We start from the raw sequence: 24512 nt of genomic DNA, 5'->3' as shown, positions 1-24512 counted from the left end.
TTACTGACAAAATCACCTGCACTACTACTATCGAAATACATCAAAACAGACTCTGTACTTACCCAATCTTTAGTCTCTTCATCCATTTCATTTTCTGTGACAATTGTGTCCTTGTCTTCTTCAAATGCTGCAAAATCAGCTACCTTAAATGCCGATAGCAATTCGTCACCTGCTGTTGCTGGTGCTTCATCTCTAGTTTCTGCCCGTCGCAGAATTTCATCAATATCACACTGTTGAGAAAATATAAATGTTTATTTACGAACAGTTTCCATTTCAAAACATACCGTGTAAGGAGTTAGCTACTACATTGAATAACAATGGGTAACAAGGGATTAAAGATTCAAAAAGATAATGAGTCCCATTAAGTGTAACGTAACTCATTTAATGGGACACTTGTTATCTTGCCCAATATGCTTTTTATTATTAGTTTATAATTAACAAAAATCTTACAATAGTTAGGCTAACTCCCACTGCAGCCACCTTTCAGACTCTCGCTTGGTACTGTTGCCAGTACCTTACTATTTTAACCGCAATGTTTTTTGTTCCAATAACTAACTATACCTTAAAACTGGAGCAAATTCATAACACATTGATGCAATGATATCAGTGAACCTATTAGCATAACATCGGTGTCAGCAAGGCTATTGCCATTGCAGACTCAATTCACATTAGCAGTTTACAAAATTCATCAGTGTTCAACAAACCAATTCTACACCATTAAAATATGATGAATTATGGAATGCTTCTTGCTGAAACTACCGACAGATAGATGGAAAACTCTTATTTAATTATATCCATCACACATATCGGATTTCAATTTCTTTGCCCTTAGCTCAGCTTCAAATACTTTGCTATTGCACCATAACAAAAAGAATGATGTCACAGATCAAGCTCGTGCAAGTTCTGTTACACATCAGTGAACTCTCAAAACAAACTTTCACTGATTATTTACTTACGGTTGGCTCTTCATCACCATCTTCTTCATCCTTGAACAGCTCCTCGGCTCCAAACTTCAATATGGCTGTTAAATCCTCTTTGTTAAATGGAGTTGTGTTAGTAGAGGCTTTTTTGTCGAGCACTGTTCGGCCTGTGGTGTCCATCCTCTGAATAACAAGATGATCTAAAACCATTTTCTGCTTGGCTCGCTCTACAATTTCTTCTTCTACAGAACTCTTCGTAACAAGTCGATAAATGTTTACCTAAAACCATTCAGAACATAAGGTTCACTCACTCACTAAGATGAGTACACACATATTTGTGGTGATTAAAATGTCAAATTTTAAATACAAAATACATTTCAGGTTCAAAAGCAGTACATAAAATTATTAGGGCTGAACCGATAGCACTTTGAACAAAGACCAAAACCAGCACTCTTATAGGTTCCCACTGTTACAAATCCAGATACTTGAAATTTGTAACAACTGCAAGTAGTTCAGGATATTTATAATTTTAATGTGGGAGGTTCCCCAGTGGAGGTACACCACAGCAATCTGACAGAGGTTTGCTTTAAAATATTAATAATTTCAATTTCTCCCTACAATATTGTTGCAAATATTATGAAACTTCTGCATTTTGCACAATTTTCAGGATATTTAGACTCTGTGAAAGTGTTGTGTGGTATTTTTGAGTTTTCAGGACATCACATGAAGCCTGAACTCTGGAAGGTTTCAGCTGGTACTGGTGATAAAAAAGGAAAATGTAGATACACATCATGGAGATATATACTTCTGGTTTTAACAAAAACTACTTGTACGTAACCCCTACGAATGAAATCGCTGACCTCCATAGCAGTGTGTTCAGTATAAGGCACTGCAATTACAGCGGTGTCATGTTTGAACTTCCATTAAGACATAGATATTTTCATTTGACTTTCAACCATTTCATCAGGTTATCACTTCCCACTTATCCTCATCGTCACAATTAATTCAAGAGGTAGAAAAATTAAGTAAATTAACCAAAACCGAAAAAAAAAGACCAACACCATCATAAATCTAATTGATATTGTTTATTTGTTTAAGCCCACTTTATCCTCAGATGAACTAAACAGGACTGAACCTGTCGTAGGACCCAAACCACTATGCAATGTGCCTCCGCCAGGAATCAAAACTGGGGAACCTTGATTACAAGGTGAATGCTTTACAACTAAACCAGCAAGGAGGACCTGTGATGGTTATGAACTATAAAATAACCTAAATATAGTGAAATACCTGATTCTTCTGTCCAATCCTGTGAGCACGTGCCTGGGCCTGCAAGTCATTCTGCGGATTCCAATCCGAATCAAAGATGATGACTGTGTCTGCAGTGGCCAGATTAATTCCCAAACCTCCTGCTTTGGTGGATAGTAAGAAACAGAAGTCCTGCAAAGGAAAAAGGGGAAATTAGTGGTAATAAAAAGGTGTAAATTAGTGGTAATAAAAACTTACAATATAACCTGATAATATATTTCCAAATTCCATATATTGATGGACTCAGCACTATTGATTTCACCTATGAACTATTTTTAAAGTAAATATACAATATTCTAAGAAAATTTACATAATGCCTTGCATTTTCTTTTGCTGTATCAATGAATAGAATTTCTTACAATTTGCTGTAAGTATGTTTTATATTGAATTGTGGATTTCAGCAATCATATTATACTTCATATTAAATAAAATCAAAATCAAAACAACAAGCTAAAACAGCCAGAATGACACAATCAATAATAATAATAAACTTAATAAACTACACTTTGTTGAGCACAAGACTTTTGAGGGACCAGGCCTACAAAGAGGCTTTCATTGGGTGATATATGGTGACTCCCATTGCAGTTGTTTCAAGTTTTCAAAACCGGAAGATCACAATACAAAAGTAACACTGAGAAAAAATTGAAAATAATTAAATGTCAACTACTAAGAAATTACATGTGAAAACTGGCATGTATACAAGCTATCAAAACAACAAAAAATTGAACACCAAACTACCAATATACTTCAAGAAAAAAATATAACAATAATAAAAATATAGCACCTCTACATTGTTACCATACTTGAATATGTTTTCATCAATCAAATAATATACCACTTAATTTCTCTACCAATTAGCAATCTTATTAAATTTCTAAATTTCAAGTTATTTTCCACAAAAGTTCATGTTACATTTCAGTACTGTAGAATTAATCACTACTTCCTAATGTACACCAGTTACTAAAAAAATAAATAACATGTTTGGCACTATCATACCGGAGATCCTTCTGCATTGAAGTGGTCAAGAGCCTGCTTTCGAAGCTCCCCTTTGATGCCACCATCCAGCCTTTGGAAAGGGAAATGCCTCATCTGCAGGTACTCTGCAAGAATATCCAGCATTCGAACCATTTGAGAGAAAATCAGAACTCTGTGACCTGTTTCACGAAGACGCACCAACAGCTTGTCCAACAATACGAGCTTCCCTGAACCCCTTACAAGTGTCTAAAAAGAGGAAATAATTCATATTCACAATTAAAAAATTACCGATAAAAGTATAACACATTGATAAATGCAATTAATAATAATACCTTTAGTTTGCAGATATTTCCTTTTTCCTGGAACTGAAGTTGTATAACAGGAAGTAACAATAAGAACACCTATACAAACAGTGTAGTGGTATAAAATTTACCAATATGGATAACCAATAACCCTGTGTAGGTGTCCATTACTATGCTCATCTGTTTTTTCACAATGTGATTATAATGATCTGAAATAACATCAATAAGTAGAGGATAACAACTACTTCTCTTAATATTAGCACAAATTTATTCTTTTAACACAAGATTTAGAATAAAAAAGGACAAGTAAAAGAAAAAAATGTCTACTGTTAATTTAGCCACTGATTGTACCAATCAAATATAAAATGACAAGCATCTGCCGCAGAATGGAAATGGCATACTCACCTCCCCGCTCAGAGTACGCAACTAGATACCTCTTGGTGTTAGGTAGTAATTTATCAACAAAATACTGCAGTGACAACAGGGGAAGGAGGAGGAGGGAGGAGAGAAAGAATAGGAATATATTTTTACTTCAGAAACTTTTATAAACCTCTCACACTTACTTTTATATGTTCTTCTTGTGAGGTTCTCTGTTCGTTCTCGGAGGGTCTAACAAGGAATGCATGGTTGCAGCACTTCTTCAGCTCAATTACTATATTGAGGAAAGATGACGTGGACCCCTTCACTCCTTTCCTCAGGGCATTGTAATTTTTCGTAAGGATCCACTTGTAATACTGCTTCTGGAGCGATGTCATTTCCACCCTTAGAATCTGTTCAACCTACAAAGAAAAAAAATACAAATTACTTCAAACATAAACCTTATCAGAGTTCCCTTTCATTTTGATAAAAATGATTGAACCTACAAATACAGGGTCCAACTCATTTTGCAAATCCAAATTCACTGACTTTCAAAGTATTCTTAAAAAACTTTCCAGACCACTCAAAATGATTTAACATACTTATAAACACATGTTCAAGTTTGGATGATGAGCAAATGAATCAAATTCTTCCAACACTGTTCAAAGTAAATAATGAAAATAAAGTAAAATTTTATTTACAAAATATTTCCAAAAAGAAACCAGTTTCGAAGATAAAAGTCCAATCTTGGCAAGCAAAAAAATTTAGATTCCATGATTTTTACAGGTTTTTAATAAATTTTGACAAAACTCATTGGCCTCTTTATGATTTCCAATATTACGATAACGGGACAGTGAGAGTAAATAGAGAGAAGACTGTGTGGTCAACCTATTCTATTAATCTGTCTCACTAATCACCTTGGTAAATGCCCTCGGTAAAATCTGAAGTCCTGACCAGCACCTCATGTTACATATATACCTGTCTGGTATATAATAGTAACCAATCAGAATTCAAAATTATTGTGTTAACACAGTAGGAAGCTACAGATATATGCTGAAAACGAAATACCAGCTTACATTTGCTAAGGAATAGCATTTATGCTGAAACAGTTATAAGTATTTCTTTGAAATTCTCTCTTGAAGAAGAGTAAGTCTTTTTCTTATATTTTAGCATGCATTAGTTCTAATTTGAGTATACTCAATATATCAAATTCTTCATCCAGGTTTTCTACAAGATGGCTTCCATCCTTCAATTTTCAAAACTCCACATTGGTTAAATCACATCCAAAATGTAGAAGATATTTGTACCACTTTATGTCTTACTCCTCAAAATATCCATTTCAGGTACTGCATTATTCGTATGCTTGCTTGATAATGCAGATGAAAGCAGATAACAATTCCCTGCTTCAAATTAAACTTGGCACTTTTCACACATCTTTGGGTTATTTGAAAGTTCCAAATCTTTTTTAAAGATTATGGCATTATCAAAGTACTTTCAACATTCAGTTATGTGAAAAATGCCTCTATATAGTTTAAAGAAACTATTAAAGATTTGTAAAGTATAATCCTTTAAAAATATCAATAATTATACAAATATGAATCCATCACAAATTGCTACATTTGTACTTATCTCCATTTCATCATGAGATTCTCTCAATTTCCACAGACAACTAGTATCAGAGAAACTAGTCCAAGAATTTTTTTTTGGAAGTGTCACCTTCAATTGTTTTTTTATATTTTTGTCACTAACTGCTTAACAGAATTGATGTTTGTGAAGTAAATGTACATATTTGCTCTGTTACAGCTATTTTACAATGAATATAACAATATACTTATCTTTTATCTAGTGATTACAATTACAGTTTTTTGAATGTTGATAAAAAATACCAACAATGATATCATATTATACACTCATCAATTTTATAGAGTTGACCTTTGTATATAAACCTTGATACCAATGCAAATGTACACAATTTCAATAAATTTAATTATAAATTTGAATGTTCCTTATCTTGCTTGTTTGAAAGAACACGTATGTTTAAATATATTGCTTTTCTTTACATTATCAGTCAAAAAATAACAATTATTCAAAATATTGCACAATATTATAATTTTGTTCTAATATACAAATTGGCTTTCTTAAAATTTATTAGAATTAGCTCAAATAGTAATTTCAGACATATTTAATTGCATTATATGAATAAATTTGGAGTAATCATATGACCAAAACTATTATTATTACACAAATGTGGAACTCTGAACTTAGCCTAACAATTTCAAATCTTAATATGACAATATATTAATTTTATTGTCATACCAGGTCAATGGGTACCCTGTAATAAATAAGTGGTAAGTCTTTGACTTTATTATCATTATTCACTACTGTGAAAAACAAATGAACAAAAGTAACATATAAAAACATTTTACATGACATTTCTTCAAACAAGAAATCCGGTTTTAAAAATCTAAACCCACGTAAATTTACTACCTCCCCCTCCAAAAAAAAAACGATCAGGCCTTGGATTACAAGGCAGCATTACCATTACATGTAATGATATATTATGAAAGTAGAACTGCAAACAATCTCATTCTCAGCTATTTGTAGAAATTGTAGAAGTGGTGTAATCAGTATAACACTCTGGCCATCTTGACTCTCCCATTAGCCAAATATGCAGCAACATTGATGAAAAACTGGCCTCAGCATGGCGACGAAGTATGTTAAGTTGTTAACTTTTGACCTCACCAACAAAGTTTCTGGGTTTGAATCCCGGCATGGGTGTGAGTGTCCCTTCATCATTTTCATCTAATCATTATCCCCATCCTTGCAATTAGGCAAAAGTGGCAGAAAAGGAACATAAAAAAATAATATAAAATATGAAAAAATCATTAACCTAACGTTCCTCAATCCTAGTATCAAACCTGGATCTTCCAAGAGGCAGTCAGATATTCCACCAACAGCATGCCTGCTCGTATGTAATGGACAAGAATTTCAGAGCGAAACAAAACACTGTCTGCACTCTCACATCCAAGTTTTATCACGTGCTATTAAATGCATATTTTGCTGGCAGTGTCAAACCCAGATAATGATTGTGTTCTGTTCAGCATGCTGCTAAGTTATTTTTGGAGAATACCATACAGGAAACTTGATTTAGAAATTCCACTATATCATTAAGCCAGCTTACCTTGGCCGGAAGAGATTTCTCCACATCCTTCTTCACTCTCCGCAAAATAAATGGTTCCAGCTGCTTATGCAACTTAGCATATCCTTTCTGTGCTGCATTGTCATGTTCCTTTTCAAATTCTTCCCATGATGAGAACCTGTGAACACAAAGAAAGACATTATAGATACGGCTAGTTAATTTTCCTTCTTATAAATACCGTATATTTACGCGTGTATAGTGCACGTGCGTGTATAATGCGCACTCTGGTTTTGGATGGGTAAAAGTGACAAAAAATTATATCTTCTATATAATGCGCAGTACAATCCAGTTTCAAGAAATGGCTTTCTTAGTTGTAGGTTGTAAATCTGTTGCTATGCTGATCAAGAGTGAATGACGTCATGCCAATTCAATTGCTCATTCCTTCTTTTTCAAAATATATACTTTTTCTTTCCGTGACTAATGTAACATTTATACGAGGCACATTCAGGACCTTCCAAATAGCAGTTAGCAGCACAAGATTTCTTTTATTAAGGAATTTACACACTCCATGTATGTCATATTATTTGGCCAGTAATACATTTTAATTTTTATTATCTTTTTCTTACGTTTTCTTTCATCCAAAGTACCATAAAAATCAGAACGTTTCTTCATTTTTTGATGAACTTATTTCAACCGCATTTCACATTAGTGTCATTATCTTGTATGGAATATCGTTTCCATATTCAGAAACTGCAGGATTCAAGCTTTACAACGATATATAACATGAAAAATCAATGCAAGTGTCCCAAAATCATGGAATGACCCTGTACGGTTTCATGTTGGGTGTCTGAATTATTCCGTGCATATGCACCACAGTTTTTGGGGGCAAAAATTTTGGAAAAAAGTGCGCATTATACATGAGTAAATACGGTAGTTTTTTTTTCTGTGCCAGCATAAAATATCAAAAGATATTTATAATACAAAGTGTTTTCAAAGCATTTGACTGTTTAATAATAACTACATCACAATCAATTAGGTATCAGAATCAAACCATAAAATTTTCAGCAAGTACAAAGGAATTAGTAAATTTTCTGTCTTACTGTTATGCTTCATGAGAACATGTTTCTTTCATTGGACATTTATTTGTAAATTAGAAATTATCTAGCAATATGTGATGAAAGCAATGTAATATAATATAAAAATATATACATACAAGAGAATTAAATAATATAAAATGCTTCCTGAAGAAATACTTTTAACCAAAGAAAAAAACCCAGCTTACTTGTCTGCCATAATAAAATGCAACAAACTCCACAGCTCCTTGAGACTGTTCTGCAATGGCGTTCCGGTGATTAATAGTCTATGGTTTGTATCAAACTCCATTAGGGCCTTATACAACAATGAATCATCGTTCTTCAACCGATGTGCTTCATCTACTATCAATGCAGCCCAACTCAAACTTCCAAGGAATGGCTTATCTTTCAGCAGGATTTCATACGTCGTCAATACTGCATTGAATTTCAGTCTTTTTGAGCTGGCAAAGCACCATTCATATTGCCTTATCTGCATTGATGAAAATATAGTTTATGGTTGTTACACAAGCATTTAAACACAAAAGTTTGATTAAAAATCGTAAACTAGAAAAGAAGAGGAATTCTATGCACATACAAGAATAATTAAGACTATATAGATGGGTCTCATATGAATATTAATATTTTTTCCCTTAAAATAGTAAACCATTATTAACCTTTAGCAAACGGAGCCGCACGTGCATGGATAGCCTCTCTGGATGGGAACTTTTCAAGTGTGTGCTTTTCAAACATGCCACAATGTACAAAAAAATCATAACTCAAGCACTAAATGGGTTTTGTTTTCTTTCAGAATGACAGGGCTTTTAGTGGAGGTGAAATATATACTGTACCTCCAAAAAATGAAAATTAATGGAAAAAGAAGAAAATCAATCAATTTTTTCCAATTTTTACGTAGGCAACGTAATAGACAAAAGTGAATGTGTATGTAGCAGTGGTACATTCCTGCAACCATGCACAGTTTCCTTACAAATAGGCTGATACTTCTTTGGGGTGGGGAATACTAATGTATAAGAGCAGGAGTGTTGCCAGTAATAACAATTTATAAGTGGCAGTGTTGCCAGTAATAATGTATAAGAGCAGCAGTGTTGCCAGCTTACGGAAGCTATGTCCAGAATTTCACTTCGAACGTTGGCCCTATGGATGATGAATGGACTAAAATTTGGAGGGAAGCATGACAAAAGACCACTCATTGAGGATATGTTATGCCCAGAGATCTTTTTCAAAATCTGCTTGTTAATAATAGTAACAATGGATATACTTCATGATGGTTGCGGTAAACGCGGTTTAAAATTACTTACGTGAAATTTAGAAAATTTTGCACTTCCACGTTGCACAGTTTAATGGTTAAATCCTATTAATTTCGAAGATCCACTGTCTTCATTTACCCTTTTGTGAATGAAGACAGTGGATCTTCGAAATTAATAGGATTTAACCATTAAACTGTGCAATGAGAAAGTGCGAAATTTTCTAAATTTCACGTAAGTAATGGATATACTGTTTTTGTAATTCGAGTATGTCATACCTTCATATGTACACAAATGAAGAAAAAAGACTGAACTGAGATATGTGTAGTTTTCAAGAAACAGCACTTTAATTGGTGGCACATGGTACTTAAAAAACATTTTCCCATCCATCCTCAACGGGTTTACAGCCAGTGGGAAGACCTTCCATCAGCTAAAGGTTAAACTCCATACATTATTATGACCATCCACATACCTCATTACTTCTTTCCAGGCTTGATTACATTAATTCCGTACTCGAAGTAGCTGTTGTATGCTTAAGTAAATTTAAATGTAATTACAGCAATGTTAATGTTTGTCACATTGACCTATTTACAAACAAATGAGCCCTAAATATCCTATATTCTTATGACAGTATTTTCGCAGAATTGACTGATAATTTTGCAATGCATTTGGGAAATTATAGCATACTGAAAAGATACATAAAAATTGAGGATTAACCAGAGATTCAACCTGGATCCTTAGCATACAGAGCTAATATTTTACCATGGAGCTACCAACATCTGATACCAATTTATGTGGGCCAAAATTTACACTTTACTTTTCAATACGTTATGTGCGGGCCATTCTCCAAAAAAAAAAGGGGTAGAAATGAAGAGATGATTTCACAAAAAAATACAATTGTTGAAAATTTGTAAAAATAATGAAACATTCTGTCCTTAAAGAACCTAATCAAATGCTAACCTTGGCCAAGATCATTTGCTCCTATTTAATTAAAAACTTAAAAATTGTAAATGTAGCTTGTCCAAGGAGTGGACATAATTGTCCAAGGAGTGGACATAATTGTCCACGTGAGACTTTCTCATCTCCATAGAGTGGATTTTGAAGTCCGTAGAATGAATTTCTGTGTTATTTTCCTTTTAAGCAATGAAACTTTTTCTGTACGTAACCTTTTCCTTGGTGAAAAGTAGACTTGAACTTTATTTAAGACTAGAGAAACAAATCGTCCAATGTTTTTAATATTACAGTCAACTCTCGATTCTACGACCCCGGGTATAACGACCCTCTCGAAGTAACGACCCTTTTCCCGGGAACCGTGAAAAATTCAGAAAAAGATAGAAAAGTTTGAAAAAAAAAAGTTGAAAAATTGAAGGAAATCGGCCGAAAAATGCGTTGTTTTTTTCCCCACTCATTTCCTTCACGAGCGCTCTACCGCTCACAATTGGGTCTGAACTAAAAATAAGACACCACCACACCATGCTTGAGTGATATCCAATAGCACTTGACCTCTGCCCTCCCCTCCCTCAAGTGCACCAATGTTACCCCGCACCCGACGGCCGCTACCCAACGCGCCAGGCTTGTTTTGCCACGCTTTCTCTTGGATACGCGAGAAGAGAAGATCGAATGTGCTTGGATGTTATTTTAAATCGACCTTTTGTTTCCTTGTCCTAAGAGCTGCTGAAAACTCGCGGGGAAGGGTGGGAGCAGCCCGAAATGACAGCTGTACTTGCAATTTTTGCCAATGTGTATGGCAGGTCAAGCTCTTTCATCAATAAATACACCACCTTGAGAGATAAGATCGCAGGAATGTTCGAAAATACAGATGTGTGGCACCTGTTAGTCTGGCCCATCTGTCCAGTTCAGCAGGTTCCCGTGAGTGAGCAACTCTCGGCCTTGTAGCCGACAACTTCCGGTAACCGCTTTCATTCAAAATGTGTTCTTTGTTCCCTGCAACACTTCATAAAAAAGCGAAACTGTTAGAGATAATCAAAACCACATAGGTGAACTAAAGATCGTCAACCCGCTTAATGCGTTGTCATCCAGGTTTCCACAAAAGTTTACTTCGCTCTTACGTGCATCATAACTCCCGTTTCCCACTTCATATGTTTTCCTAATTGTGTCGATGTCGTAATATCTGCTAAAAAAGTGTTCCGTTGGCTTACTGACTTCCTCTTTTCCTGTCAGGAAATGTAGGGGGGGGGGGTGCGATGCAGATTGTTTCAGCCACGATTTTCTTGCTGATGCGGGCTGATTACAGGCGAGGGTGGAAAAGGACCCATCCCTCTTCCTTTCCGTCTAAAATGGGGCAACCAGTTCTGGATATATTCTTGAAAACGAACAAAAACCATAGAACAAGTAAAACAAAAAGGGACCCCCCCCCTTTCCCCAGCTCATTCTCCGCCACTGGTGTGCACGACAATGTTGATAATTGCAGAATTCAGTTGTTTTTTTTTAAATTTATTTATTATATATTTTTTTTAATGCTGTTGTCTGCATAGGAAATATTGCCCGTATTATTGTCTGTTGCGTGGTAAGACCGTAAAACGTAAAGCAAGGGTCATTTCTTTCTTCTTTACACTGCTGTTAAAAGTTCCGTCTTCGACAGTTGCGTTATCTTTAAAATGCTGGGACTTTTCTCTTCCGCCACCTGTTGCTCGAACTTCCAGCCGGTCTCTTTGTTTTTACGATGCAGCTGGCGCCAGTGTTTTGTCTAGCGTCTGCTAAGCTCTTGCTTGCAGATAACAGCGATGACTCATCCAGCGCAAAGAAAAAGTTATTGTTTTGAATCTCGCAAAGCTGTTTTGATTTGACGATAACGAAATTCGATCTCCAGAAAGCAAAACAAGAGTTAAAATAACTTCATGTTCTGTGCCTTCTGATAAGCACAACTGTAAATTTAATTTACCTTTCTTCAGAACCATTCATGTGGAGGAAAAAAAAAGTGTGTTCAATGTAGGAATGGTCGCTGAGACTGATTAAAAAGACATTATTCAAGGGGAAAACGTTTGGAGGGGTGGGTGTTTAACATCGAGAATACTCCTAAATCCAACATTAAATTGTCGGTCGATTAACCTGAGAGTAAATAACGATCTACCATTTTGATATGTGAAAATGCGCAGTTTCATAAAGCTTGTTTTCAGTTCATTTTATTCTGATGGGCTAATCGGGACTAAATATACAGTTTAAAGTGAAATTCAATTCCAAACCCGAATGATTATCAACTGCCACTTGTTTAATGACCTGTCCTACAATACGCTTTGGGTGAAAATAGATCGCAAGTTGCGCATTTCCTTTTTCACGCTGGATTACAATGCAAGTCAAGGAAGGAGTTTGGACTGCTCCCTTGAATGGGGAAGGAGGGTGAATGAAGTTGGTTGAAGCAAAGAAAAGTGACTTTTTTTTACGATGTATTTTACACAACCGAACCAGAATGAAAATTACAGCCCTGCCTTTATTTTTTTTGTCTGGTACCTAGAGAGGTTGTGTTGTTTCTCCCGAGAGATCTAATCTTACCAGTTAATCTTGTAACAGACAATGCTCCAGTAAACCCGTATTCTGGTAAACATTCATTCTGCCCGATTATCTCCCGACTTTTGCTGGCACCAGTCTGACTGGTGTCAAGATTCTTCGAGTTTCGCTTGCAATAAGGGAGAGATTGTTTTCCTTTCCATAGGTCTCAGTGGAAACGGGTTTCTCATTAACTAGAATTGTAAGAATTTCCTGGAAAAGCAATGACTGTGCACAATTGAAACAAAGTAACATTATTTTAAATTCTCTTTTGTGAAAACTTTTTCATGTTCTATTTTCCTTCTCACAACACGCATCCTGTGCATAACAGGTTGTATAACTACCAGGATAAATGGTGTTACCATCTCCTAGGTATCTTTGTGTCCGTTTGAGCTCCCTTTAAGCTGAAAATTGGTGCAAATTCCAATAACGACCCCTTCGAAATAACGACCCTTTTCCCGGGAACTGTGAAAGGTCGTTGAATCGAGAGTTGACTGTACGTTGCTTGTTAATTGAAGGTGCAGAAGGGAAAAACTGGTAATTCAACACTTGCCAAACTCCAGAAATATTAAATTTTAATTGCAAAATGTTACTGAACATTTAAATGAAAAGTTATAAAAAGCATATGCTTTGATGACTGGAAGTGTAAATTGCATCCACATGGCAGGAAATTACACCACTACCTGGCTTATGACAGAAAATTGACTTACCCTGTTTTCTCCCTTAACATTCAATTTATTTGAGTTCCTTACTCAGAATTAAGAAAAGTTAAGAGGGTAGCCAGTTTCAGAAATATTATTAAATTATTTTAAACTACTATATATTTGGCAGGTTAATTTTTTTAAAAATTGAATTCCCTATCAACAACTTAGCTTATGAATTTGGCGAACAAGAAAAGAAAGAAATATTTTCGAATCTATAAGAACTCACATTAAAAGGATAACTGGGTCTAAAATTACAAATAGTTTTATTGATTCGGATTGAACAACTGATAAAAATATGAAATTGTCCCCTCTGTGGACAACACTATCCTCTCTGTGAGCATCTATGTCCACTCTGGGACTAAATGTTTTATTTTATTGTGTTACTGCATGGAAATACAATTTATGCAAACAAATATTTTCAGATGAGTTCTGTACATAGTGTGTATTACTCAAATCATTATAGCCGGACCCTGTGGCGCTGCGACACCAAGGGTCCCAGGTTCGAATCCCACTCGGGCTTGGTTGTTTGTGAATGTCCATCCATCAATTTCATCATTTCATCACTCATCCCCATCTTCGCAAATTAGCCAAGAGGTACAAAACGTGAAATAAAATAGACTAAATCAATCAAATCATTATAATAATTGATTTCCAAAATTTCTCACCTTGAGATCTCAACAAAGTTTGGATATCAAAACTTAATCCCAAAAATCTCATACAAAAGGCAAGACAAGCACATCTACCTGTCCCTTGAAATCACAATGGCTTCCATTCCCTCCAATTTCCTGATGTGGAGTGAACCGTGTTGCACTCTATGGATTTTTATAGGAACTTTTAACAAGTGTCCATGGAGTGGACAGTTTCCCCTGGGACATTATATTTTGACATCTTACTCAACCAAGATTTTCATAAAAATATTTTTTGATGTCCATAGGATATTCTAAGGTGATTACTTCATTAGTCATAATATATTAAAAATTAACTCGTCTAAAGGAAAAGATACTAAAATAATCTACATTCATAAATTTTGAATGCGGACAGTCCACGGAGTGGGAAATCTACGTTCTGTGTAAAATTTCGAAAATAGGAAAAAATATTTCTGGAAGAAATAAAACTGATGAATCTTGAAACTAATAACTATCTAACTGAAAAAAATGTGTAAATATTTTTAAAAATATTTTTTATGACTGCTGGAGAAGTTTCTACCCTTTTTTTGAGAATGATCCACCCCTCAATATTTCTAAGCTATATCATGTTATACCTTTAGATATATCTACTTCTATTATTTAGCATATAAGTATTGAAAAGAATGTACGTTAGAATTACTTGTACTTACAATATTCCGAGAGTTCACATCTCCCAAATAAGTAACCACATTGAGTTCTGGTGCCCACTGAAAGAACTCTCGTTGCCAAGATGTCATTGTAGAGAGAGGAACAACCAATAAATATGGCCCATGCACTTGGTATGTGTGGAATAAATAATAGAGTAGACAGATGGTCTGTAACAAAATGAAATAAAATTAAATCAGTGAGCTACAAATATTAATGATTTTTCACCTGCAGTGAGAATTTTAATCAAAAAATTATTTTTCTCTTTGTTTATTAATTTGTTAAACACACAGAACAGAAATGTCAAATAGCAAAACCAAGGGGAAGGGGGTTAATGATCAGATTGGGCACTCCATATGGCTCTGCAATAATGAGATGGAATGTCATGGGCACTTGTGGGTTGTAACAACCACAAGGACTTTCCATGGGATAATTACAAGACAGATTTATTGCTGACTATGCATAAAGACAGCTTACAGCTGAAAAATGTAACGCTCTGCCTTGAATGTTTAATGGAACATTTGACGAGTACCAAGTCTCAAGCCAAGATGTATAGTAATATTGTTTATGGATTTTTCATTTACAAATTAAATATTATGAATAAGAGCAAAGCCAAAACACTGCTTCAAATGTAAGAAAAGGCTAATTGCAGGAAAGTCTTATTTTAATTAAAAGCAGGCTAAGTAAATAGTAAATACCTCAAAAAAGGCTGTCACTGTTGCCAGGATATCTCATCCTCATTGTCAGGATAAGAACCAGGCATCTTACATTCCCTCTCTTTCTTTTAGTTCTGTTAGTGGGAATGATATATATCCCAAGAATTTGACAGTTTGTGTTTGTGTGTTTATACACAGGTAAGATTACATAATTTCAGATTTGTAAATTGCCTTTTATAAATAATAAAACTGAACATAACTGTATTCATATTTTACACAGTGCGAATTACTCACTTTTAGTAAACAATAAAATTTCATGTAAAATATAAAATACCATTTACTTACGATATGTCAGTATGCTTCGTTGGTCAAAGTGATGTTTCAGGGGTCTTACCACCCCCTATCTCAGGCTTCTACCTAGGCACGTACCAAACCACCACGCCACATCAAGTTACGTCAAACAAGGAATAGGGTAACAGGATAAAATTGGTAATTTTTTTTTGTTAAAACTTGCCCTTGCCTCGATGCATACCAAAGAGGGAATTAGAATGGGTGTTTTCAATAAAGCATTGACAGGGGACCTATATATCAGGAAAGAATCGGAGCATGCGAGAACACAAAACAATGTATTTTTGAAAATCTATATTAGGGCGAATAGGCTATGTAATCATAAGCAGGAACTGATAAAAGAGGAAGAATGGATTATGGGGGTAGGAAAGAGGAATGGATATGGGGAGAATGAAATAATGAGGAGGATACGAAGGGGAGCCCACAAAATTTGTGAAAAAGAGGAAAGGGGGGACACATAAGGAAGGGGGAAGAGTGGAAGGAGGAAATACCCAGAATAGGTTTGTCTGAACACATCATAGAAAACCAACATAAAATTAAGAAAAGGGAGGTCATTAGAAGAGAAAATAAATCAATAAATAGAAACATGTATGAGGCTGCTAATATATGCAAGGAAAGAATAAGAAACTGAATAGGGATGACGGGAATCTAGATGAAATTTGGATAAATATGTTTAAAAGATGGGATATCGATAAGAAACATAAAATAAGATTTCATGTCATGCCGGAAGTAGTCCACGCAGCCCAGGAAACACGGGATTTCGAGCTCGAAATGACGTAATGGCTAAGGGGAGGGGTGCAACGTGGGAGGGGGAATAGCCTCTGGCAACTTCCTGCATTCTACAAGGAAGACCAACGGGTACCTACATGGAAGACCGAGGAGAGTGTAGTTTAACAGTTTTAAGTTCTACTTTTATACATTTTCGGGGGTTTTTAAGGAAGGATGAAAAGGGCATGGAATAATACATCGAGGCAAGGGCAAGTTTTAACAAAAAATTTTTTTTACCAATTTTATCCTGTTACCCTATTCCTTGTTTGACGTAACTTGACGTGGCATGGTGTTTTGATACGTGCCTAGGAAGAAGCCTGAGGAAGACCCCCGAAACATCGCTTTGACCAACGAAGCATACTCACATATCATAATTAAATGTTTTTTTTTTATAATATATATATTATATGAAATTTTATTGCGAACATAACTGACTGTTCGTTTTGTTTATTATTTATAATCATGGACAAAGGGACTAATAGTTCCCATATTCAAGAAGGGTGACAGAAAGGAATAACACTTATGTGCCACTCAGCAAAGGTGTATGAGAAAATATTAGAGAAAAAATAAGAGAAGTAACAGAGCTGAACATGAGAGAGGAACAATATGGATTCAGAAGAGGCAGATCAAACAGTAGACCTGATATTCACCATGAAGAGGATGGATGAAGAAAGACTACCAGTAAGAGATTATCATGCACAAGGAGTGGGAATAAGGCCAAGGGGGAGATGAAGATGTTGGTGGAAAGAGCAGATAGAGTACAGTGTTAGGAGAAGAGAACAAGATTGGAACACAGTGGAAAGAGAGGAGTGGTGGAAGACCAGGAAAAAATGGAGAGGCTTGACTTCTATGCCGACCCAACCAGAGGCAGGAAACGGCAAAGGATGATGATGATGAATCATAAACAGCACATTTTAAAACATATGCAAATAATGACTTTTCACATATATCTCATTCATATCTTCAGGCTAAACAGTTATCAGAAGCAACTCGCATATGAATAATTGCAAGATGTAGTTTGACTCAACAGATGCTTCTTTAACTTAATTGTGTTTGACGATATGAATAAAAACTAAATATATTTTCCACCATATTACTTGATACTGACATTGCATATTTAGCAAGCATGAACTGATATGAAATTTTTGTCAATACCAATAAAGTAAGCGCCTATATAAAATTGACTTTATGATACCTGATATTCCACACATTTGATATAAAATTATCGATGTTCCTTGAAGATCTTGAATAGTTCATTCACCTCTTTAATTAATGTACAAAACCAGGTGTCTGCAATGGGTTCTGCTTTGGGATAAGAATTTGCATATTTAGACATTTACTTTACAAAACCATTTGCTTTACAAAATTTTGTCTTATGAATGAAACTTTTACATGCATTTACAAGACTGCGGAATTGTGTACCACATTACAAGCTATGTGCCATGGAATTTTAATGGAAACATCAGATCAATAAAATTACTGATACTTTTGCCAGTATATCTATACTGGCTGACATTGATTTTATCTCATACCTAACATTTAGGTAACCTTTGTGTAAGTTTGCTGAATAATAATAATATAATAATAATAATTTAGAAGAGCCTAAGGAAGAGATATTAACATCTACACAATATTAATTATGAAAACCATCTCTAAATAAATATAGTATAAAAATACCCACTTGAATAGTTTTGCCAAGACCCATCTCATCTGCCAGTATCACAGAGTTTTCCTTACACCACGAATGAATTAGCCAATTTAGACCATCTAACTGATAATCTCTCAACTGCAAATCCTGGAAGAAAATATATTGTTCAAAATGTGTCTAATGGAAGAAAAATATGTTGAGACAAATTCAGCTTTGCACTAAAATGCTTGGTGAATGGCTGGCTATCCAACTATTTTTAAAGCTAGAAAAGAGGGTTTCCAGTATTCTGTGCAATAGCCTATAAAACCTTGGTTTTTAAGAACAGGTGCATGTGAGATGTGAGTATTTGGGAATGGTTTCTAAAGCTTCTCAGTGCATGGTATGCATTGCAGCAGCTGGCCACATTTATGTGTGGTGCAAGGTATGAGACACCCAAAGTAGAATACACTTCATGAAATGGGTCCTCCAGGTGACTAACAACTTTTCTTTGTAACGGTTTGCTCATTGAGGATTCTTTTTGATTATATAAGCCATTGAAAAATGCCTTAAGCTTCACAATATCACTAAGAAGATGCACACATCTCAGATGCTCTACTTCTTAAAACCAACACTTAAGTGATAGTATGAGAAATGAAGCTATGCAATAAACTGGGGCTAAGCTGATACCACTGTTAAAACACGTACCAATTCCCACCAATACCAATACATGAAAATTGTAAGAACTCAAAGCAGCTTAGAATAATTATAAATTTTAATATAGATCTATAAATTTTCCATTCAAACTATATCATAGCAATCTACCACTTTTGCTTTAAACTATTCATAACCGCACATGAGATAATCATTCAATTACAAAATTCGTTCTTCCCTCAATGTTGAAAAAATAAAGAAAATTATGCACTTTCCACAATTTAGACTCCATTAAAGATTCATGCAGAATATTTGTGAACTCTGCACGAGACATTCAGACTCTAGAAAATTATCAGCTGGTATTAATGATACAATACTTGCTGATACTGATACTAGTGGTACTGGTATCCACTCAACCCTATAATAAACACAAAATGTTTATAGGAAAATGGAATATTTTTCTAAAGTTCACAGTCAACAAAAGCTACACTTTGGCAACAAGTGACGGCTTACAAGTGCAACTTTTTTTAGTTCCTGAGAATCGGCAGAGATCACCTCAAACATTTGAGCAGCTAAACCTAGTGCCAGGAACTTGAGCAGAATTTTAAATTTAACGCATTGATTACAAAGGAATATATTGACTGGGTCATCAAAGTTAATTAATACTAACAAAAAACAAACATGCAGACATTGCAAATACTTATTTACGCATCAAACACTCTGATGCTTAATTAATAAAACACTATTTCCACATGCAGTGGAATTTAGTTTCTTCTAATAATTAATTATAAGTATACACAGTTGTTACAGTACCAAAGCCAGATTAAGCTGGACACAGAGTAAAAGGAAAGTGATGATAACTCAACTGTTTCCAACCAGTTAGTAACCAGACACCACAAAAATTTAATAATTATAGCAAGAATTACAGCACACAAATTTATAAATGCATACATGCAAATGCACTTACGAAACATTTGATTTTAACACCCATACCGGCCATGACTGTAGCAGGACAAAGCAGTGGTACTAGAAATATTAACATACCTTTTTAATACCTACCTCATGTCTGCCTACATATGACGGTTGTTGTTTCACAGGAACAAATTTTGGTCTAGATTTCAATGCTTTGCATAATTTCGATGGAGTTCTTTTGGAGTCCTCTCTTTCCCTAAATTCCCTGATTTTATTCTCCCACTTCTTGACGATTAATAAACCATCTTCCCACGTTGCTTCTGCATACGGAAGACTTTCCCACTTTACATAATAGTCAGGATGAGGGCCATCAGGTTTCTTGTATTCAGCTGCAAGATTAAAACCGATATGTTGGCATAAGTATATATTAGGGATGGGCCGATATGAAATTTTGGCCGATACCGATACAGTACCGATATAAAATTTACCGATACCGATAACCGATATTCTACCGATCCGATATAAAATTAGAAATGGTCCTTGAAGACCCTGAAATTTTCACTGATCTCCATAATAAATGTGCGTTTTGAGCTGATTGCAATGCAAAAAAGGTTTAATATTTAGACATTTACTTTTTCAGAAAGTAGGGCATGGATATTATCCATAAAAATCACAACAAAATGGCAGAATTTTGCACTAAATTATAAGATATTTATCGATATATCGGATCGGTAAAATAATCAGTAATTTTACCGATAAACCGATATGCCTATATCGGCCGATACCGATAGAGTACCGATTAATCGGTCCCATCCCTATTATATATATTAATGCTGGTGGTGAACAGATTTGAAATTAACTAGAGTTATGATAATAGTGGCCAATATTAAGTCAGTTTCAGATTTAAGTTTCGAGGAACAGAAAATGCAGGGAGATATTAATATTACTGTGGCACATGCTTCACTTTTCTGCAAGTATGATTTGCTACCCTTGTATCAAGCACCAAATCAACAAGTTCCCAGACTGAAGTTGCCACTGAAATTAATAGAACAAAAAATAAAATTCACAGATAAAGTAAGCACATGTTACAGGGATATTAGTATTGGAATATTGATATTGCAAACTATCACTGTGATTAAATACCGTCTGATATTTTTCTGTACTTCATGCAGTCTGAATTGTATGGGAATTATGTGAAGGGTGCAAACTCCTTGTTTCTTAATTATGTTTTAATTTACTGCACATGTCCTGGGTAAAATGTTTTTCTTCTTCTTTTTCTTTACATTTTTTAGAAATTCAATTTAAAAATTGCATTTTTCTGAATTTTACCAATTTCAGCCATGTTCTGATTAAACCTTCCAATTCTTTGATAACCACTCTGCTATAAGACAAATTCCTTGTGCAGAATGATGATAACAATTTAGTATGTGACCAACAATACTCGTAATAGGTTTTGTTCCGTGCAGGCATATCATACCCCTCCTATTCTCTGCGCACAAAAATCTGCATTTAGTAATTAATTTATATATTGTTACATAAAGCAGAATATGATTCTTACATATTATTCTTTCAACTTCATTATAGCTCTTCAATAATTCTTGTTGCAATTCCAATTGGCATTCATAATATTCAATATCTTCTGGTGTTGCATGATCTTTCCAAATTGACAGCTCCTCCTCACGTTTGATAAAGTTTTCTAGCTTCTTCATTCCCTTAACCTGTGACAAAAAATATATAATTTACACAAACCTTATCTTCATGTTGATGACACTACAAGTACAGCAATTACAGTAACATTCACTATGATAAACTATAAATAAAATATTTTCATGTAATTATAGTGCAAAATGAAAAATGTCACTTTATGCCCTCAGTTGGAAAATATTACTATAAAAGTACAAACACTGCTATTAATCATGCTATGGTCAGAACAAATGATTGGTAGAAGAAATACACGATAAGAGAAAAATGGTAAATGTATGATTGACACTATATGACACACCATTCTTGGCAAATGATTAATTTAGCATTTATTACAAGTAGGCAGTAAATATATGTGTGTTAGTGGTATTAATGATAAACATGCAATCTATATACATTACAAGCTTCTATGCATCATTTTGTTTCATGTAATTTAATCCAGATTCTTAAATTTAGAAAATCCTGTAACTGAAAACAATAGAGCTCTCTTAATCCATGACTATAAGAAAGTGTAAAAAAGGGTAAAGACATCCCCTGCACAAGAAGTGTGGTTGGGGATGGAGTTAGTGGCCCCACACAACTGTACCAAGTGATTAGTACTTCTAGTTACTAGACAGTCATTCATATATGATGTTATTACAACCTACCGTATTTACTCGAATACCCCGCACACTTTTTTTCCTTACGAACGTTGCAGAAAATGGGAGTGCGCAGCTTACTCGAGTATAGAGCTTATCAAGCTTACGAGAGAACGAGTGAAGGTCAAGATGTTATCTCACAGTCTGTGTTCTCGGAAAGAAAACAAAACATGTTTGCCATAATTCATGTATCAAGTGGAAAAAATCATACTAAATATGTCCTGGTTTAATTAAATCACAGTTCTCCCCCCCCCCCCTGCACTGCATTATGTGCATTGTTTCTTCACCTCGCCCCCTTCTCCTCCTCCTCCTTTAAAAAATTGGGTCAACTTAATTCATGAAAAGCTTGCAGACAGAAGGTAAAAGAATATTCTCCTTTGCCTTTTGCCAAGGGAATCATTCTGCAGTTACACTGGCGCCAAGAAAGATAAAGACAGCAACCAGCTGGACATTTACGTCTGGCCAGTCCAGCTGCGTGGGTGTGGGTGGGGGAAGTTGTAAGGCTTGTTTTGTGTTGCAATGACTCATTTGAGTAGGGTCCTTCTTATCTTGCTTCACAGATGGATGCTAAAAGCAAGATGAGGACTAAAAGAAGAAGATTGCAATCTTTTACAGCACATGAAAAGTTACGCCTCATTCAAGAAGCCAGGAAATTGGGAAATTGGCTGATGCTCGGAAATATGATATAAGTGAGAGTTGTGTGAGAGACTGGAGAGAAAAAAAAAGGAAATGCTGCTAAACACATGTGGCAATCCGAGAGCTTTTCGAGGACAAAAGGCTAAATTTCCGGAAATAGAAGGGAAGCTGCATGACTATGTTTGTGAAAAACGACACTTTGAATTTGGAGTTTCTGCAGAAATGTGTAAATTGAAGGCTCTTTCACTGGCAAAAGAACTTGGAGTTCATGGTTTTAAAGCAAGTCGGGTTTGGATTGTCAGGTTTTTTAGACGATACAATCTGAGTTTAGCGACTTCCTGATGCAATTGAAGATAAAATCCTACGTTTTCCGTTATGTGATAAATTTGTGGAAAAAAACATTCATATGTTTTATCACAAATCGGTAATGCGGATCAAACCCCAGTTTATTTTGAAATGCCATCTGACTCTACTGTTAATAAAAAGTAGGGATGGGACCGATTAATCGGTACTCTATCGGTATCGGCCGATATAGGCATATCGGTGTATCGGTAAAATTACCGATTATTTTACAGATCTGATATATCGATAAATATCTTATAATTTAGTGCAAAATTCTGCCATTTTGTTGTAATTTTATGGATAATTTCCATGCTCTTCTTTCTGAAAAGTAAATGTCTAAATATTTAGCTTCTCTTGCACTGCAGTCACCTCAAAACACACATTTATTAAGGAGATCAATGAACATTTCAGGTACTTCAAGGACCATTTCTAATTTTATATCGAATCGGTAGAATATCGGTTATCGGTATCGGTAAATTTTATATTGGTATTTTATCGGTATCGGGCAAAATTTCATATCGGCCCATCCCTAAGGTGAAAAAAGTGTTCTTGTGCAAACTGTTGGATATGAAAAACAACGATGCACAGTGATGATGTGTGTTACAGCAGATGGAAGAAAACTTCCACCATATATTGTGCTAAAGAGAAAAACTGTTCCTAAAATTAGTGTCCAAGGAGTTTTTGTGCAAGCACAAGAAAAAGGTTGGATGGATGAAAGCCTAATTCAGGATTGGATCAAGCATGTGTGGCAAAACCGACCTGGAGCACTTTTAAACATGAAAAACATGCTCGTAATGGACAGTTTCCGTGGCCATACAACCCCTGCAGTTAAGCATCTTCTAGATTCAGAAAAGACTGACCAAGTGATAATACCTGGAGGCTTAACATCAGTTTTGCAACCCCTTGATGTGTGTATAAATCGGCCTTTTAAAACTGCTCAAAAGGAACAATAAACAACTTGGATTTCCTCAAATAACCACCAGTTTACACCGGGGGAATTAAGCATCCTGATGTCAACCTCCTTTGTCAGTGGGTTAAAAATGCATGGTCCTGCATTTCAACCATGTTGGTGGAGAAGAATTTCAAAACGTTTTCCATATCGAACAAACTCGATGGGACAGAAGATGACTACATATGGGAAAGTGATACAGGGGAAGCAAGCTCTGATGATGACAGTAGTGCAGAAGAGTAGTCTTAAGTGTAAAAGACGGGTTCTCTTTGTGATGATGGCAGTAGTGGAGAAGAGTACTTGTAAGTGCGAAAGATGGCTTCTTTTTTGTGTGTCTAATTTGAAATAAAATTCCACATTTCTGCTAAAGTGTGCTATTTCTTCTTTGTACATAAATAAGGTATCACTCAAT

At 35.1% G+C, this 24512-nt stretch overlaps 1 protein-coding gene across 4 annotated transcripts in view; it reads right to left on the bottom strand.

Moving 5' to 3' along the window:
- Chd1 (chromodomain-helicase-DNA-binding protein 1) overlaps positions 1 to 24512 on the bottom strand; it is a 91755-nt gene that overhangs the window by 27284 nt on the left and 39959 nt on the right. For 3 of the 4 annotated variants that reach the window (XM_083139941.1, XM_083139952.1, XM_083139948.1), the window contains exons 8-18: positions 21393 to 21552; positions 19967 to 20223; positions 18326 to 18439; positions 14878 to 15042; positions 8281 to 8561; positions 7041 to 7176; positions 4066 to 4281; positions 3222 to 3446; positions 2208 to 2357; positions 957 to 1199; positions 63 to 230 (exon numbers count right to left, since the gene is read on the bottom strand). In XM_083139941.1, the coding sequence (XP_082996067.1) occupies positions 63 to 230; positions 957 to 1199; positions 2208 to 2357; positions 3222 to 3446; positions 4066 to 4281; positions 7041 to 7176; positions 8281 to 8561; positions 14878 to 15042; positions 18326 to 18439; positions 19967 to 20223; positions 21393 to 21552 (2115 nt within the window). The remainder of the gene's footprint in view (positions 1 to 62; positions 231 to 956; positions 1200 to 2207; positions 2358 to 3221; positions 3447 to 4065; positions 4282 to 7040; positions 7177 to 8280; positions 8562 to 14877; positions 15043 to 18325; positions 18440 to 19966; positions 20224 to 21392; positions 21553 to 24512) is intronic. The other variant, XM_083139944.1, reaches the window with a different exon arrangement.

Source organism: Lepisma saccharinum, chromosome 1 (genome assembly GCF_977018435.1).
Source record: "Lepisma saccharinum chromosome 1, izLepSacc3.1, whole genome shotgun sequence".
Lineage (NCBI taxonomy): Eukaryota > Metazoa > Arthropoda > Insecta > Zygentoma > Lepismatidae > Lepisma > Lepisma saccharinum.
The sequence above is the reverse complement of the archived record's forward strand: the minus strand, read 5'-3'. Positions and strand labels throughout refer to the sequence as shown.